Source organism: Clupea harengus, chromosome 3 (assembly GCF_900700415.2).
Source record: "Clupea harengus chromosome 3, Ch_v2.0.2, whole genome shotgun sequence".
Lineage (NCBI taxonomy): Eukaryota > Metazoa > Chordata > Actinopteri > Clupeiformes > Clupeidae > Clupea > Clupea harengus.
The window spans coordinates 5,097,948-5,117,325 of NC_045154.1; the positions used below are offsets into that span (position 1 = coordinate 5,097,948).

General features: G+C 44.0%; 1 protein-coding gene across 1 annotated transcript in view; it reads right to left on the minus strand.

Annotated features, from left to right (window-relative positions):
* LOC105911283 (SH3 and multiple ankyrin repeat domains protein 2-like) overlaps positions 1–19,378 on the minus strand; it is a 74,293-nt gene that overhangs the window by 38,652 nt on the left and 16,263 nt on the right. Inside the window, exons 6-12 of the mRNA XM_042707495.1 lie at positions 19,210–19,318; positions 17,769–17,920; positions 15,879–16,046; positions 15,145–15,261; positions 12,984–13,061; positions 10,607–10,673; positions 3,147–3,486 (exon numbers count right to left, since the gene is read on the minus strand). Of these exons, the coding sequence (XP_042563429.1) occupies positions 3,147–3,486; positions 10,607–10,673; positions 12,984–13,061; positions 15,145–15,261; positions 15,879–16,046; positions 17,769–17,920; positions 19,210–19,318 (1,031 nt within the window). The remainder of the gene's footprint in view (positions 1–3,146; positions 3,487–10,606; positions 10,674–12,983; positions 13,062–15,144; positions 15,262–15,878; positions 16,047–17,768; positions 17,921–19,209; positions 19,319–19,378) is intronic.

The window sequence follows — 19,378 nt, forward strand, 5'->3', positions numbered from 1 at the left end:
GAGATAACACAGTTTTGCATCTCGGCACGAGCAGCCAACTGTGAGGTTGGACTGGCAGGAGTATGGCCAATCCCCTGCACCGCACTGAAGGGCCACACAGTGAGAGGGCCGTAGCCGTAGCCATCGCTTGCTCTGCTGGGGGTGTAAGTGGGACAGAGAGCCTGCACCCGTGCCCTCTGCTGCTCCAGCTTTAGCAGTCCTCCGCTGGGACCCGGGCAATGTCACAGCCAAAGGCATGGCAGCCGCTAAGTAGTCACTGCATCCCATATTAGGGCGAGTTATGTAATTAGGCCTTTATTGTATATGGATCTCTCCTTTGGACTGATACTGCGTAGCGATGACCTCCGGAGAGTATGGAGCGCTTGGTGGAGGTGCAGTATGGGTGGTCATGAACGAGAGAGGTCTCCAAAGCCAAACATGCAAGCATCACCAAATCAGAGTTTTCCAGGTGGATTAAAATAGAAGGTATGTATGTAGTGCTATTAATAAGACTAAATACGAATCTAGGACTTCCCTTTTCTACTGAGGTAGCTGCCCTTACTTCTACAAATTACATAATCTGAAAGATATATCAATGATATATATATACAGTATATATATATATATATATATATGCCACCAGTGCATCTCCCTCTGGTTAATATAATACTTTGGCCAATGAGGAAGGGCTGACCACTGTTTTAATCTTTAATCAGACAGAGAAAGTACTCTTGTCAGGACTATGGATCCATGATGAAAAAGTAACCACCATACACTTCTTCACACATTTCATAGTTTATTTGGGCAACATCGAGATTTGCACATAAACTGCTCCCACTCCCACTGCAGAGACTCCCAGTAAAGGTAACGTCATTTATGGGAGAAATAAATCGCAATGTATCGCAAAATCGAAATCGCAATATTTGCTGTATCTAAACAAGTAACAAACCACAATAATATTGCATCGTATCTTTGCCTCTGTTGGCAATTCCCATCCCTAAATGATGTCATGCTTGTCAACATTCTCGTTCTCGGAAGTGAATATAGGAATAGAAAGCAGCAACGTGGTTGTGGCCATCTATGACAAACATGCAGTAAAACATCTTTATAGCTTCATGCCTCTACTCCATTCTGACATGCCTATGTGTATACATCAGCCACACCTCCATTCCTCTCAACAGGCTTTTCGGCATTACACTGTGACTATTATTCCGGCTTTGCGCCGCATCTTATTTTTGGAAAATGTCAATGTGGGTTGCGGTATTTATGCAAAACAGGGATCATGAAGAAGGTCCTCCAAGTATCTGGCATTGGCTGCGGCGCGGTATGAATAGTCTCACCGTGCGTCTATTTTAAATCTGCTGCCACGGCAGTAGAGAGAGCGGATGGAAGGATTAGGAAAGAAAACAACAACAACACAGTGGCACCTTATGATAGCACGTTTTCAGCTGACACTGATTGTATCCTAGGAGGAAAAGTTTCCTTGAAACGCACAAGACACAAGGCAGAATTCTGTGACCTCTGGGACAACACACACAACTACACACACTCTTAATGACCTTCAATGCCCTTAGAGGGAAAATCCTACTCAGTTCATGAAGATCCTTGAAAATCCAGCTAGTAATTATAGGATCTCTGTGGTCCTGGGATATTATCTAATACACTATGGAGTCACGGAAGCACACATAGACACACAAACATCCGCACACATACACAGCATCTTGGTCTTTCTCTCTCTCTTCTTCTCTCTCTCGCTCACACACACACACACGCACAAACAAAACAAAATCATATTCACGCACACAACAAATGTATACTGTACATTAATTTACACACACAAACCCCGTCTCTTTCACACACACACACACACACACACACACACACACACACACACACACTCCTCTAACCCCATGCTCACATATCATAAGACCATGGCCACTGTAACCACTGTAACTATGGATGATTTCTCATTTTAATGATGCGTTCAGAAAACGCTTGTTTGGTCCAATGTTCACAGGTCTGCTCATCGCTAAATGAGTGGCAGCCAGTGGCAGGCAAAACAAACCCCAGTCAGTGGGGGAGTGGAAGGGCAGAACAAGCAAAAGGAAAGAATAAGGTCAAATACCAGAGGACTCAATTCCTTCCTTTTAAAATGACATCTAATTAAATTAGTTTCTTGAGTGAGCAGTGACTAATTGACATGGCCCACTTACTGTACGCAGTCTCCTCTCTCTAGAAGTCCCTGTTGAGTGACATTCATACACCCACAACTACGTTCACTCTCTCTCTCTCATTCTCTATCGCTCTCTATCTTTCTCTCTTTCACAGACACAGACACAAACACACAGACAAAAACACAACCACACACACAACCACATATGTGTCCCTTCCCAGGGTGTTCTAAATGGCTTGGTACAAACCAGCTTGTGCACAAGTTTGCTTCTAAAAATCTGTGCCACAGGTGACGGCATCTAGTCCTCTAGAAAACAATAAGCATTTAAAGGGAAACTTTCAACCTGTGCCCTATTTTTAGATGTTTTTGGGTCCAAACTTTGCTAAGGACAATAAACGATCAAAATCAAGTTTGAATGCCAACCATAAAATGGCTTTACAATGTTATCCCATGGGGCAAGCATCTGCGTCAACATTTACTGCGTCAAAAAGTTAACTTTTTTTCACCACTGTTACTATAGTCATTTTCTACAGTTTCTTTACAGTTATTGAGGTAGACACAGGTCTATCTCTGTAGGGATCCTTTCCATGTTGTCAGACACTTATTATAATGCAGATGATTGCCCCATGGCATTACATTGTTTCACCGTTTTTCAGTTATAGCTTTCTAACTCTAACTTGACTTTTTTCAATCATTAATTGTCCTTAGTAAAGATTTGGACCCCAAAAGATCTAAAAATAGAGCACAGGTTAAAAAAATTCTGAAGTTTCCCTTTGAATATACAAGAAAACTAAACTATACAGATAGTAGAGTTTGTTGTAGTAGAAGTCCAAACCACTTCAAGTGCAGAAGTATTGAGAGCACCATAATGGACACCGTGGCAACACAGTGGAAATGTCAACAAACCCAACCGTTCTACGTGGACCAAAGTGACCACAGCTTTGTACAGGAGGAACAGATCATGGCAAAGGGAAGCGGCGGTGTGATGTCTGACCTGGTCTTGTGCTGGGGGTTCTGCTGTCGGCGCGCATCCCTGCCACCCAGGCGCCCTAGCGAGGGCGAGCGGGAGCGCGTGGCATGGGCCCCAGCGCCCATGGTCTTCACCGTGCCATTAGGGCTGCTCTGCATCTGCTGCGGGGGCCGGCGGGGCGAGAGGCTGCGCAGCGGGGAGGGCGAGGGCGAGCGCTGACGCTGGGGGTGGGGTTGACCCAGCTGCACGTTGAGGTTGGTGTCGCTGTTGGAGCGCAGCAGCACCCGCGGGGCTGCCAGCGTGCTCCGGGCCGCCGGACGCCTGCTCGTACACGCCACTGGGGACGGGGCCTCCCTGAAAGGCACTAAGGGGCGAGAGAGAGGAGAGGAGAAGAGAGAGAATAGAGGATAGAGGAGAGACTCAACGTTCATCTGCACTGTCCCATTTACTGTTCAACAATGGACCTGTTTTAGCCTTATAGCTTGTACTTCTCTAAATGGACTACTGTGCTTTGTCAGAAATGTGTGAGTGGTGTCTGCATACATACATTATACAGAGAGCTTTTTAAACAAAACCACAAAAACAGATCCAACGAGAAACAGAGAGAAAGGGGAAGAGAGGTTGTGTGAGAGAAACAGAAAGAGACATAGATGTCAAGCAAACCCACTGTTCAGTAACACTATCTATTTTGCCATACAGAAACAGTTAGTGCTAGATGGATGGATAGAGTGAAATAATCATATTCAGCTGTTGGTGGTCCCTTCTAGCTCTGACTTTAATTGTGTCACATGAAACAAACACTGACTTGGCTGATCTTTTGCTGTCTCCTCAAGTGGAAAGCATATTATGTGCACTAATTATGGGCCTGCTGGGAAGTGAGACTATGAAATGAATTGAATGAGACTTTTGCTTTTGTGTCTGAGTATGTGAGTGTGGTTGGGGGGCAAGTGCTGCCAGCCACCCGGCTGTATAATCTTCTGTGATACTGAGAAGAGGAGGGAGCGAGAGGGAGTGGGAGAGAGAGAGAGAGAGAGAGAGAGAGAAAGAGAGAGAGAGGGAAATCCCCTGTGTTTAGTATGCGCAGGAAACACATGATTAATGCGTATATTTATTTCAGCGCGACCACCTGAAAGGCAGGCAGAGAAGAAGAGTTCAGCGGAGGGAGACTGCCATTAAGTGGCCTAATGTTCTCCAATGCCAACTGAGCCTCACACCCAACATGGGCTCCTCAGGCACAGTGATCTAACTTCTCCAAAACCCCCTTGATCGATGCATAATTCACCGTATCTTATCTACGCCGTGTACACTCCTGCCCAACTCTTGGCCTTCCGGAGAGATTTAGCTAGGATGCCTTCTCTCGGCATGCCTGCCTCTCTATTTATAGCCGATCATAATAACAGCATGGAGGACTGTTGAGTGTTATGCATGTCTGTCAAAGCAGGCTTCTTGTGTAACCAGGCTTGTTATGGCTGACTGGGCTCCATCCATTTTGCAGCTAGAGTTCCTTCAGTATCATCACCACGAGAAGATAAGGAGATAGGACTTTGACATCCAAATGAGAAGCTCCATCCATCCATTCCCCACCCCCAACCACATATGGAGAGCGCTGAGGGAAAGACAGCAGTGACTCCTTAACCCAGCCTCTCTACCCCCCACCCCACCCCACCCCCCTTCATCCAACTGCTCCCCACTCCTCCGGTGGTACCCAACTCCTGATGCCTCTCCCCTCACCCACCTGAGGAACAAGAAGAGCAGAAAACAGCCTAGGACTAATGGACTGAGGACTAATGAGTGAATTATCATCAATAGCTCCATTACGGAGCAGCTGGGCATAGGAAGTGCCATATTCCACAGCATCACCACAACATCTTTAGCCCTGGTAGCGCTATGTACCATCAAAGGGGGGGAAAGCCACTTCACAATTATAGTCAGTGGTAGCTAGGCTATTTAAAGTTCTGACAAACTAAAATATCCTCTCTACTCTTACTAAATACACTTCTCACAATGTTTTCAAGTATCTTTACAGGGTAAAAGTCTATTTTTTCATAAGCCTGAGAAGAGAGAAACATGTCCTCTTAAAATCAAAGGGTAACAACATAAAATTACATTGAATGAATTTAATAACGAAATTATTTAAAAGGGTGAGCAGGGCAAGGATGTGAAGTTCATATCCTCGGTTGACTAATTTCCGCTCTTGGAGGAGTGACTGTTCTCACTCCTCTTCCTGATCCCTCCACTAATACATGTGGGTCCTCTTGAGGCTCCATTACCTTGTATCATCATTATAGGTTATCACCAGAGCCCAGCAGGAGGCATTTCCATCTGCTAATTTGCTCTCATAATGATTACATTCCTCTCAGATCTAATCAGCTGATTTTAACAGACACAGGACAGTACTCAGAAACACCTCTATTCTGGTTAGCCTACTAAAAAAAGAATCAAACAAATATATCAGCCAAACTTTCCCAGGACATTTTCAAGTGAATTACCCTACGAACATCTTTGTGCTCAGCTTTCTTTTTTTTTCAAACATGATGTTAAGGACCAACATGTTAAAACAATGAATCAGCCCTTACCTTCTTTCTTGAAGGCATTCAGTAAGGACTTCATCCTTATGCCTTTTTGTATGTCCTTATTGCTTAGTGATGTCCTTGTGATAATCCAGGTGTTTGAACCCAAAAACAGCCCAAAAGGATGTGGAGTCTCCAGGATCCAGACTCCAGGAAGAGAGAGGGACAATGGAGTGCACTAACTGGGGAGGCACAGTGGTGACACAAACCACCCCACATGATGCCATTTGAGACTCTGAGCAATGAGCGCACAGCACACGAGTGCCGTGCTCACAAGTCTCTCTCTCTCTCTCTCTCTCTCTCTCTCTCTCTCTCTCTCTCCTTCCCTTCTCTCTCTCTCCCTCTCTCCCCCTTTCTCTCTATACTTTTTTTTCTCTTTTTCTCACATGCTCAAGCTGCCTCTTCCATTCCTCCAGGAAGAGGAGGAGGAGGAACAAACTGAGTGGAGAGATAAATATGGGAGTCTAATGACATTGTAGCCCAGCACTCAAACCTCACCCTGACCTATGAAAGCCTGTATGTCAGGCAGTGACACAGAAAACAAACAAACATAAGCATGAACCAAAATATTACAGGAACCACATATACGAGTTATTTATGAACTTAGTCTCAACAAAAAGAATGCAGTCATGCTATCGTTGTGGCGTGGCACCCAATGAGAGTGTACAGGAATAAGTGGATCTACGGGGAAGGGAATCTTACCCCTCTTTTCAATGAAACAGCTGGACGGGAAACAAGCCCCCTAGTGTTGCTAGGCAACCGACGGGAGGATGTCTAAATTAGTCAGCGCAAGTTGCTTGGTTGTGAAATCCTGTATGTGGGGTGTCCTTTCGCACTATCAGTTCCCATTTCTAATTGGCTTTTCGGAGACAAACGCCGTTTGCGGAAAAGTGCGACGTGAGGGATAAAACAGGTTTCTGATGGAAGCACATGAGGGCTGGTTGACTGTAGTTCTGTGTGCCAAGACAGTAAAGTGAACACTAATTCAGAGAGCATGCCACCACATTAACCCAGCAATGCACATGACTATGCCATGCCATCAGTCACAAGTCTTCATTATGACTAATAACAGAGCGATTTCTGAATATCATATTAGTCCCCAAGGAATCTCTCCCTCCCTCTCGCTCTCCCTCTCTCCCTCCCTCTCGCTCTCCCTCCCACTCTCCCTCATTCTCCCTCACACCCTTTCTCCACACAATTACTGTAATAGCCCTAACCGCAACCACCGATGCAAGTACGCTTGTGTTTTGATTAGTATTTCCTCTAATAGAGAAAACATCCTTTCATATGTGTCAGCAAAATCCTGAGCCCCTCTTCCTTGAGCACAGCGAGAGATGAATAGACATTTTCTCCCAATTAAAAGCCCTCGCTGTATTCAAAACAACTGCAGGGCCCTCTGAGGACCAATGCTGCAGCAAAACATCCATCCTTTCATTAGGTCAATACTAATAAGAATCAATAGAGATCGGCTGGAGCGCAGTAGCGCCTCCTCTTGGGCTCGGAGGCTCTTAATGGTCATCATGAGCTAATTCCCTCTGTAAGGTGCCTCCATAGACCAAAGGCAATTATTACATGCATGCTTTTCAGCACAACACAACCCCCTTTCAAATGCAAATAGAGGCACGGCCATGCATGCTCTATAGAATGTAGTGGTTGTTGTGGAGACGTACATACATTACACATATTTGGCCCTTGAGCAGTTTGACCTTTACATTTCATAATGACAGATGCAGCATTTAAATGTATATTCTGATATTCAATTGGCAAAAAAATGGATTTCAGAATTCAGACTATGCCAATAGTTTCACTGTACAGATCCACACAACTGAGAGGTCACCTAGACAACCCCAGCATGGCTGCAATCACACACATACATACATGCATGGATATACATTCTATACTGTGGATCATCATCTGAAAAAATCTGATTGGCTCTCACTTTTGACCGCCTCCCTCATTGAACCTGAGCCAAATTTCAGATCCCGTAAGCCAATTATCTTGTAGATCTGGGAACCATAGCAACCACTGGCTGCCTTTAAATGGGACAAGCATTTACATACCAAACTCCATGCTGGACCTAATGCAAACAGAATCATAAGGTGGTTCTGGGAAAGGCGAAAAATTTGAATTGGAAATGAAAAGACCCCTGTAGATAATGAGATGAAATAATAATAGAGCATGTATTATGTCAATGTAATCTTTCAACGTAAACATCCAATGCATTTCATTACGTTCCTCTGCAGTGTCTAAATATTCGAGAGCTACCAGTATATGTGCCAATGACAGAGGACATGTACATCAAATTCGTTTAATAAATAAATTACATTAAAAGGTTTATATAAAGACAGTTCATTCAAGTTTATTCATTGTCCTTTCATGTGACGATACTGATTGGTTCCCAAACATTTAGTGGTGCTCTTGATTCACATGCTGTTTGTGACCCTTTACTAATTTGTTTGAAGTGAGAGTAAATTTGATGATCCGTCAATTGGACTAGGATGGAATTGTTAACGAACATAACCAAGGTGTATGTTACGATTAATCAGACCAGCCTTTTGGTTCCAGAATCTGACATTCTGTACTTATTCTATAGACAAACTCCTATTTAGAGGGATACAATGTTTCCAGTTGAGGGTGTAAGTTGAATTAACAATGAGAAACCCCTTTGTTAAAGAAGGCTCACAAACAATCTTGCATGATAACAAAATGATAATATTACAGTAACACCTATCTGCATGAAACAGGTAGGAATATAGTAATGGAAGTGTGATGACAGCTACAGTTATTGGGAAGGAGCAGAACAGAGACAGATATAAGCAGCCTTATTAGAAAAGGCATCACATCACAATAGTCTTAAGTTATGCAGTGCTGCACTGAATATAAAGGACAGGAACAAGTACTGTGGGAGTGGTGTGTGCTCACATTGTGCATATGTGCGAGTGCGTCTCACTTTATTTCCACTAGCACACTGTAAGCTTATTTAGGTCAGATCCTCTGAGTACTGCTCTCTCTCTCTCTCTCTCTCTTTCCTCTCTCCTCACTCTCTCCCTCTCTCTCTCTCTCACACACACACACACACTCTCTGTCTCTCTCTCTCTCTCTATCCCTCTCCTTCTCTGGGTCTCTAGAGCTCTCTCTAGATGCAGGTTTGGGCTCAATGCAGAAAGCTGTGTGTGCAGCAAAGCAACATGACAACATCTTAGCCATGCAAAATACCACTTCAGCAATATACAAAATGTCTTTATTTAGCTCAAATAGCTTACACAGTGTTTTTGTGCTTACATGTTCAAATACTCCTCTTGAAATGGTCACGACTACACTATTCCAGGTCTTCTAAAAGTTCTTCTCCCTGAGTCTAAGGCTTCTGTCAGTAGATACGGGGACAAGGGAAGCCATGTGTCTGCTCTACGTCACGCCAGTCCAGTGTTTCCTCACTATTATGTTGCTTTAGCCTCGTGTTAGCGAGATAATTAGGTTCCATGGAACAGGATTCTGAATGTCATCACTGGGGACAGAGGTGGGTGTCACGACTTCATCACAAGCTGTCCTACACAACTCCCTTGCAAGACAGATCAGCGGACTGCTCATTGGAGTATTAGATCACAGTGGATGTTATGTTCTAGCATGGTTTTAATCATCTTAACTGACTGAAAGTATTACAAATTAGACATGATTTTTACAATAATGAGGAATGGTGCCACAATGGTTAGCCAACATCACACTTCACCAGCTGGGTTCTGCTCATTATGACTAAAACACTTTGAAAGCCTACACCAATACCTCGCCCTGCTGAATCATTACCGAACTGAACACTACTTAACTTAAAAATGGCCGAGGGGCTTTTTTTACAGAACTACTGTGAGGACACTGAGGAGACATAATGTAGAATAGAATCCAACCAGAGGGCTTGAGATCTAACTAACAGCAGCTACGTTTACTCATCTATTTATATTTAGGTAAAGTCTCACAGTTATGCTATTTTTATTTAAGCCAGGGATTGTGTATGTGTGGTGACAATTTCAAGTTATAAGCCCCTTGGGTGGGAAGAGTTGAGCGAAGGGTTGTTTAAAATGCAATGTACAATGGATAATGAATGCTACATATGCACTGGCATTGTTCATTTCACGCTGTCACACAGCATACCATTCGCAGCTTGACTCAATCACACTCTCACACAAACACACACTCTCTCTCTCTCTCTCTCTGTGTGAGTGAGAGAGAGTGTGTGTGTGTGTTTGTCTCTCTCTCACTCACACTCACACTCACACCTTCTCACTTTCTATAGCTCTCTCTGAAAGTATACACACAGCTTTAGTTTTTACACGCAGCAGCTGACCACCACACATTGCGACATCTAATTATTCACTCTATTAGTCATGCCGCTTCTGTCCTGTAATGAGGCATATGACTATGTGTGCTATTTTAACCAAAACAAGACGTTTGCGTTGCAGCATTTTCTCTTCACGAGGACAAGAAAAGAAAAACACCGTAAGCACAGTTTGAGTATTAGGAGACGAGTCTACATCTTAAAGATATAAACAGTTTTCTACTATTTTCACAGTTTTCATATAAAAAATATCAACACATGAAGATTAATGCATGCAAAAAAAAAACTCTTTTCATAAACCTTGAGCCCTCTGTAAAGTGAACAAGCTCGAGTGATTAACATCAGGTCTTTAATTCAGCAGTCATGTTCTGCTTCACCTGGTCTGTGCTCTGCCACCTGACTGTAGTGGTAGTTAATGCTTTGGGTTGGTCAAGTCCAAGGTTAAGGATTTGAATATGTGTGCTTGAATCATTGACATCAATGTGTTCTACCACATGCAATTTGAGATAGACAATGACAGAGGATCTTTGTATTTAGTCATTGAGAATGCTTCAACCAGACACCTTTAAGGACGGGGCACAACTCACCAATATCAGCCTCTTTGTGGTTTTTGATGTATTCTGCCAGTTCAAAGTTACCAGCGATAATAGCCACCTTAAAAAGAAAGAAAAAACAACAGTTATTAGAAAAGAGATTTTTTTAAGAGCAACAAGGGTAACAAAATCATATGTATTTGAATCTATCCATCTCTTTATCTTTCGCTCTCTCGATTTCTTAATCTACTTTATCTATCATCCCATCACCCATCTATCCACCCATCCATAAGAGAGAGCCGTTACAAAACCAAATGACTCCCTGTTGACAGATCCAGTCAACATCTCCTTTACTGGATAAGCGCTGGTGTAAACAAGATGAGAACCAAATGAGAACTCTTTCAGTGGGTGGAGGATGTCAGCACAGTAGCTGAGTCAACTGCATCCCGGCTGACCCCAGAGAGACCATACCCAGAGCCCTCTTGCATAACATGTCCTGCATCTTCAGCGTTGCACAGAGAAACAAAAGCACCGTAGAAAAAAAGCTCAAAATCTCAATGACAATTTAAAATCTCCTAAACCAGGACAGGTCTAGCTACGTCAGAAGAGCCTAAAACAGATTTTTTTTTCTGTCAAGAACCCATTGCTACCAGAAGGATGATTCCAATTCAAAAATATAAAGACGTTCTCAAGAAAGCTATTTCCACAAAGACATTGACTATTTTCAGGTGAGAGGTACATGTATTTCTCCCAACCAGTGTATTTAAAGGTTTAAAAGCACTGTGTCACTGTTGCAATATCAACGATTCATTTTTTTTGTAATTGAAGGACAGATCAATACCCCAAAAGATCTATTCCAGGGTCATACAAAACAAGTTCTGAAGCTTTTGGTAAAGAGTGCTGACAGCTGGAGACGGTTTCAGAGGGGAGAGAGACTTCACACAGAAAGCGGTGAACATCACACACCTCCCTCAACCTCTGTCAAATGTGATAAAACCACACACACACGTCTTTAGCTCACAAACATGACAGTTGTCTGAAATCGCACTCTTAAAAGTTGACTAAACAGTTCTTTCATAATCCCTGTACCATTTCTGGAAACAAAAATAAAAACGTTCCCCATTTCACCAACAAACAATTCTATATGAACGATACACAGTCTGTAGGGCTCAGCCATTCTGTGGAAATACTGTAATTCTAAGATGAGCACAAAGCATCCCGTAAAAGTATGATAAGCATTTTTTGGTTTTTTTTGGGGTTACCCTACTTTAGTTGTAGCTTGTGACTTCAGTGAGCTGGAGCTCTGCCGTTTCATTCCAATCAGCTCTAGGATTTATTTTTTATATAAAGGGGATTGCCATAAAACATCGAAAGGAAAGAGGTCAGTATTGAGAGTAAGGGGGGGGGGGGTTGTAGGAGGGGGCTGGTGTGAAGGCCAAGGCACAAGGGACAAACTGGACCTTTTTCAGCCATTTCCCAGCCATCACCTTGTTCAACCAGGCAACCTTAGAGAAGCCTTTCAGTAGGAAGGCTGATGCTTCATGAATGTCTCAAACGAGATTGGAACTAAGGAAGCAGGGTAGCATGAGACCTCATTTAAGCAGCGCACAGTATGAATAATACAGAGTTTAAACCACAAAGCCACTGAGCAGGGCAGAGGATGCATGCGGAACAAACCACAACGCTCCCAGAGCTTCTGAGGAAGAGGGGAGAGCGTGTAGCGTCAGAGGCTAGCATCAAAACATCAGATTTAAGTAGGACTCCGGGAGAAAGATCCACTGATCAGTGGGATGGAGAGGAGATGAAGACTCCACGCCCGCAGGATTTCAGTGGAACAGACCAAAGCAAACACACTCCAGGCTGCCTGTTTTTTTTGCTACTCCTTTCCACAGCTTTTGCCTGATTTGTAAATAAGGAGCACAACATCCGGAAGTGCACATAATGTATACGCTGATGGGGCTGGTGATTGTATCTCATCTTACAGATTAAAGTTAAGGAGCACAAGGCAGGCATCACATCGTCTGAACATAGTAGGGCACGCCAATCTCGTTTATGTTCACAACATGCACACATGCAAAAAAAGAAAGAAAGTGATAAGTGAAAGTGAATGCAAACATTTGAATAATTAAAGACCACATTTCATAACTAGGGCAGATTCAGTAGTTTTTGCCATGAAAGTAAAATAAATATCCACATTTTCACCACCATTTAAATTCCACAAATGTGATAATCCTCATGACTGCTGATATTCCCAGGGTTTGTGTCTAATCAGGTGGAAAGGGAACATGCTGTATAACACTGCAGATGGATACGTTCACATCAAACCAGTTTCATATGACTGAGACTGAGATGAGTTGCTTCTAATAGCCCATGTCTGAGAACAAACAGAATGATACTAGTGGAACAGCTTGAGAGTATCCGGTGACCTCACCTGAAAGGGAGTTTGTCCCCTCTGGTTCTTGACTTCCTTGTTGGTTCCACGTACCAGCAAAACTCTGGCACAGCTTTCCTTTAAACAGGAAAGGACAAGAAGAAAAAAAACAGCGTCGTTGAGAGATTTCTCCTCCTAACAGCAAGCCGTGATTCAATCAACACATTCTTGAGATGAATCGTAAAAGAGGCTTCTGCGCCGTACTTTTATCCTTCCGACAATATGTGTACTCTGCAGATGAAAGAGATTAGGCCACTCCACCTAGACTGGTCTCTTGTGCAAACAGGTGAATGTCTGGCTTCTCATGCATGCGTTAGACAGGGCAAAATGTGGAGGGAAAGAGAGAGAGAGAGAGAGAGAGAGAGAGTGTGTGTAGAGCGATGGCACAGCGGCTCCACAGCCCACTTCTTCCAGCTGGATTCAGCAGCCCACCCACAGAATGTTTCACCATGAACACACACACACAAACACATGCTTTCACTCTTGCTCACACACACACACACACACACACACACACACACACACACACACACACAGACACACACACACACAATTGCACACACAAATATACACACCTCCGCTGCAGTTCATCCCACCTCCACGCAAATGCTATCTCCTCTGCTGCTGCCAGCCACTTGCCATATGAATAATCAGACATATTAAAATTAGCTCCAAACCCTATCAAGTCATGTTCTTAGCCTATTTCTACCTCCAAAAGCAATGGACTGAACGATGATTACATGATGATAGAATGTAGAGCCTAGCAGTGTACATAAAATAACTTTAAAATAATACTACAAACCAATGGAATAGGACAAGAGCAAAGAGCAGTTGTGGTGGTGGATTGTCTGTCGTCTTCATTTGGAGTGAATTGGAGTGACCACCGAGCTGCAGGCCCTACAGGTCCATTAGTCAAACATCCACCTACTAGCCTAGCGGAAATCCACCATCTGGAAATCAACCACCTGCCGCCTCTCTCTGTCTCCATCTCCATATGGGTTCGAGTGTATATGTGACTGTGTGTGTGTGTGTGTGTGTGTGTGTGTGTGTGTGTGTGTGTTTGTTCAAAAAATAAATTGTGGCATAATTACAGCAGCATAATTACGACTAATCGTATTTGATTACTGTTACAAATGGCAGAGCAATCTGTTGCAGGGATACCAAACAAGGACAAGCCCCGAAAACGACACACTTCAGTTCCAGCTGTCTAGCTGAACCCCAGCCTTTTATGGACCTGCTATGGCCTCTCTCACCTGCTCTGTATAGTATTAACTTCACAGTAGGCCTAACTGTATTAGTAAAGTGAATAACAATGAGCTTTCTCACTGGCTGTCTCTTTTTCTCTGCACAACTACAATAAAGTCAGTCTATAATCATAACAAAGGTCAAAAAAGCACATGTGCATCACGGTGAAAAATGTCCTGATGATGTCATCCACTTCCCTGGTCCCACCAGGGTTGATACTTGAGCTCTCAAACCCAGGAGGGGGTTTCAGATGGCATTCTACCACAGAGAGATAGATGCCAGATTGTACCCAGTAGTCACAAACTATGTAACCACATGATGTTTTACCAGATTAAAAAATGTACAACATTTCAAACTGATCTAAAAAGGTGCTTTGATTTGCTGTAGTGGCTAGAATTCAGCCTGAAGAATCTGTTGGGATCTCAGACCCTTCCCAGAGGCCTGACATGCTTGGTGGACAAGCAGAGAAAGAACCTCAGAGATTAGCAGAGATTACAGAATTGAATAGAACACACATTTGTCCTGAAGTCGATGGTTAAAGCATCTGACAGTTTAAAATAGTAATGTGGATGCATACGGGACTACAGTCTAGTCTGTAAATGTAACTCTTTGGACTAACTTTATGACAGAAAAGACACACCAAACACTACGCACAATGTTCTGGCACACATGATAAAAAAGACCTCATGCATTGCACAATGCAGTCACATAATGAATATAATTGATTTGATTTGTTTTCACACCACTGTTTAAATTATCAGCACGAAATCCCATTTTACACATTCAGTCAGAGTTTATGTAATGGTTAGCCCTCTGAATTATACAGCATGCCATAAATTCAACACAAATGGTCATTATTGCCAAGAGAAGAAGTGTTTTGGCAAATAGCCGCAAAGAGCCCATAATATTGACTCACCTGTTTATAGAGTGCACAGATGTGCAGAGCCGTGTTGCCAGAGGCATTCTGCACACTCATGTCCGCTCCGTAGAACAACAAATGCTCCAGGTGCTGCACGTGGCCATAGCGACACGCCTGTCACCACCAATGACAACAGGGAACAAAACACAGAGACTGAGTCATTTATGAGACGTATGGCTTCTTCAGAGGGGGCTCTAGCCGTGTGTAACTGTAAATGTAACAGTCTGAACACTAGATGGCACAGTAGATGAGTTCTGACAAAATTGGAGCACTTGCAAAAGTGGGACCTGATGGCTAGCATTTCTGGTTAAAGCACCTTCCAATAATAGTCTGCATTGCGCAGGCTTGTACTTTCACCTCTGAGTATCCATATAGTTCAACTATTTTGCTGGCATGAAGTAACGTGAATTATACACAGTCCAATGACACCTTCAACTTGTCCTTTGCGCAACTACCACTTTTAAAAGCTTTACAAGCATGCTTGCAGCAATTAAAAGCTTTACAAGCACGCTACAAGCCGTAATGTTATTTCAAGTGCATCCTCTGACAGTTGACTGTGAATAGCCATAAAAAAACACACATGTCCATGTTGCTTATGATAACATCACTGTGTTAAGTTAAGAGAAAAACACTAAAAGCATCCGGACTAAAGATACCACACCCCTCTTAAAGGTTCAGATGAACACCAGATGGTAAGGGGGGGGGGAGTGTGAGAGGTAAGAGAGCGCCACCTGGTGGACTTCGTGCCAGCCGTTCTCGTCGTGGCAGGAGACGGAGGCGCGGGCTCGGAGCAGCAGCTCACAGCAGCTGGGGTCCCCCCCCACCAGCACCGTGTGATAGAGCGCCGTCAGGCTCTGGCTGTCCTTGTAGTCTGGAGACGCACCCAGCTCCAGGAGAGCCTGCAGGGGGAGAGAGAGATGAAGAGAGCCAAAGAGGAAAGAAAGAAGCAGAGAGACGAGAAGATAAAGAGAAATCAAATCAGAAAGAGAAGATATGAGAGAGAGGAACAGAGAAACAAAGATGTTAAAGTTCCTATGGATTGCTGTTTCTTATTTTTCATTCTGCACTGGTCAGGGACAGATGAAGGTCTGTTTGCTGCTGTAAACAGGCACAGCATTGATTAGAACACTCCCTACATATTCTCATATAAAATCATTGCTCCTTCGTGTGTCACCAACACATCAATATTTCACCTCAGGAAATAAATATGCAGTCTGTACACTGTGTGCAAAGAGGGTGGGGGTACTTCATTAGTTTCACCTACTTAACAGCCCCGTTTTTGCCTCAAGGCCAGATTGAATTCCTTTGGGGCAGGGCTCAACACGGTTTGGAAGACACAGCACAGAGATTCTGGCCCACGCCGTTTCTCTATGTAGCTGCAAATTGAGTCCAGATGAGTCCTTCACGACTTCCAAAACCTGCTCCGTTGGACAGCGATGTGGAGGCTGAATCCCTCGGTTGCCTGGATGAGGAGGCAATCCTGGGCAACCCTGCGGTGGCGGGATGGCAAGAAGCCTGTTCACAGCTGGGCTGGTGTCATAAAGGGAGGCATATTCATATTCATATTCATATTCAAATGGGTGCTTACTTGCCATGTTGACCCGTGTGCACCGGTCTGTGTTGGCAGCATAAAGCAAGAAGGATCCAACTGGATCCAATTTTCACCATCTTCTGGTCTCCCCATAGACGTGCCAGAGTCAATCAGAGCATGTGGTGCTGACATCTTCTGAGGCGCTTCCCGCCCTGCATTCCATACAGCATTTATTTTCCCTTAACAGCCATTGGGAAGTCAGGTGTAGTGCTCTGCCAGGACACGGAGCGTCACAGCTTCCGTCACACTGAACATGCCTCTGTTTATGTTGCTGTTGTCCTCAGCTGTTGGTTGAGGGGCTGCAGGACTTTGATCAGCCCATGACCTTTTCCTGACACCCCCGCTCGTGACCTTCTCCTGACACACCTGTGACAGGTGTTCATGTTGGTGACACTCAGACCGCTTTTTCTGCCATTTATTTCCATTTCACATTCACCCTCCTTCTCAGGGTGACAACCCTCAGCTCATAGTGTAGCAAGAAAAACCTGGGCTCTGGGCTGTTAATAATTTCGCCTACAAATACTATCGAGACTTGAAGTAGTTTGTATATAAATTTGGTCAGTAATGACACAAACTGGTAAAAGGGGTCTGATAATATAAACTCACCTGACAATGGAGAGATACAAACATGTATTAAGCATTCTCTCTCTCTCTCCCTCTCTCTAGCGCTATCTTTCTCTCTCTCTCTCTCTCTAACACTCACACACACACAAACACACACACCACAATATGTGGGTTAAATATGTTTTTCTTGAGACCATTAAGCTACTGAAGAGGTCCTTCAGAGTATGGCCTACCTATGACATGAAATAGAATATTAATGTGCCATCTATTTTTCATGGTGCTCTCCTTCCAAGCACATGTGTGCAAATGTGTGTCTAAGCTCTGCGGGTGATCCAACATGTATGGTGAAGAGGCTCTTCAATTTTGCAGTAAACAACTGGCTGCAGATCAGTTTAAAGGCCCACATACTTCTCTGCCTCTTTAGTTCTTTTCAAATGTGCTGCACTGGTTTAATGTGAAGTGGTACCTTCAGTCCGATCTGGTTCTTGGACTGCACCGCTTTGTGGAGGGCAGTCATGCCATCCCTTGAACGGAAGTCTAGATGAGCACCTCCGTGTTTGAGTGCAGTGATGATCTCCACCATGTTGTCCAGGTGGGCTGCAACAGTCAGGGGCGTCTCTGCAGAAGCACAGTCCATAGTTAGAACCACCTACCCCAACATTTGCTAAAGCAGTTGACAGATTAAACTGATGTTTTAATAAGGTTTTAAAGGTTTTACACAAAAGAATAGAGAGAATCCTCACAGCTCACAATTTGTTAACAAATCTCACCACCCTTGGGGGAATACGGATCTATAACAACCAATTAGGTGCTGAAAAGCAGTGGACCAAAAAATATATTACTTCAAGGATTTATTTATTTTGAGGTACACTATTGCAACAATACACAAGGCTAGTCTTGGAATACAGTTTGGTGAAACTTTACTGTTGTATGCCTGTTCTGAATAGATGCTATTTGTTCTTGAAATCCTGTTTTTTCTTTCTCCTCTGAAACGGGCTGAGTTAAACCGCCGAGTAAAGTGTGACCAGGCCAATGTGAGACCCAGCTGAAGGCAGACCCCGGATGGCACAGGGCGGCGGACGGCGGAGCAGCGCCCGTGAATCTAAAGCAGATGCGCACGACTGGAGGCAAGGATCTGTGAGTGCGTGGCACCAGATGACCCCGTGGCCCGCGGAGGAGCACCGCGGATGAAAGCGCCGCTCGACCGTAGCCCGGGCGCCTGCCGAGGGAATTCAATTAAACACTTCAACTGCCAAACGTCACCGAACCCCTTTCGGAGCCGCAGCAGATTTAGCCCTTAATGGGCTGGGCTTAGATACCGCAGCTGCCAAAATCGATAATCCTCCCGGGATCAATTAGAAGGCGAGGGCGTAACCGAGCACGGCTCTCTCCGAGGCACGGCCGTTCCACACATGTGCAAATTTGTGTTTCAAAGACAACACAACGGGCCAATGAAGGCTACGGCACAGTTTCACCACCTTGCTGTTTTCTTAAGGGGTTAGCAAATATTTGTTGAGAATTAATTCCTGTTTGGAGAGGGGTCTTTCTCAACATAAATAATTAAACAACATGCAATGATAGGCATGATTCAATCAATGCTATGCAGTAATATGATCACAAATTCCATCTACAAGCCCTCCGAAAAGGTGAGTGGCATAGAAGCCATGGAACGGTGTTTTATAGAGGACTCTCTGTTGTGTTTTGGCCTCAACATAATTAATGTGCAGTGTGAATATAATTCATTCTGACCCGTATAGGACGCCACTGGCTAACGTATCTAGGTCACAAAAGCCACTTTAAAGATGTAATTGCACGTGTTTATGGGGCATACAGCCCCTCGTTGAACCATGGCACAGCCTGATGGGAAAGCGCACAGTGGGGAGTAAAACCACAGAAGGGTCTCATACCACCAGTTTCTGGGTCGTGGTAGTTGGGGTCCAGGCCCTTCTCCAGAAGCTTGGAAACTTTGTCCAGATGATGCTGTTGGATGTAGTCCATGAATTTCCGCAGGTTTGCCTGACAAGGACAATAGAGAGTGTTCAAAAGAGACGGCGAATGCAGTGTGATATAAAGAGA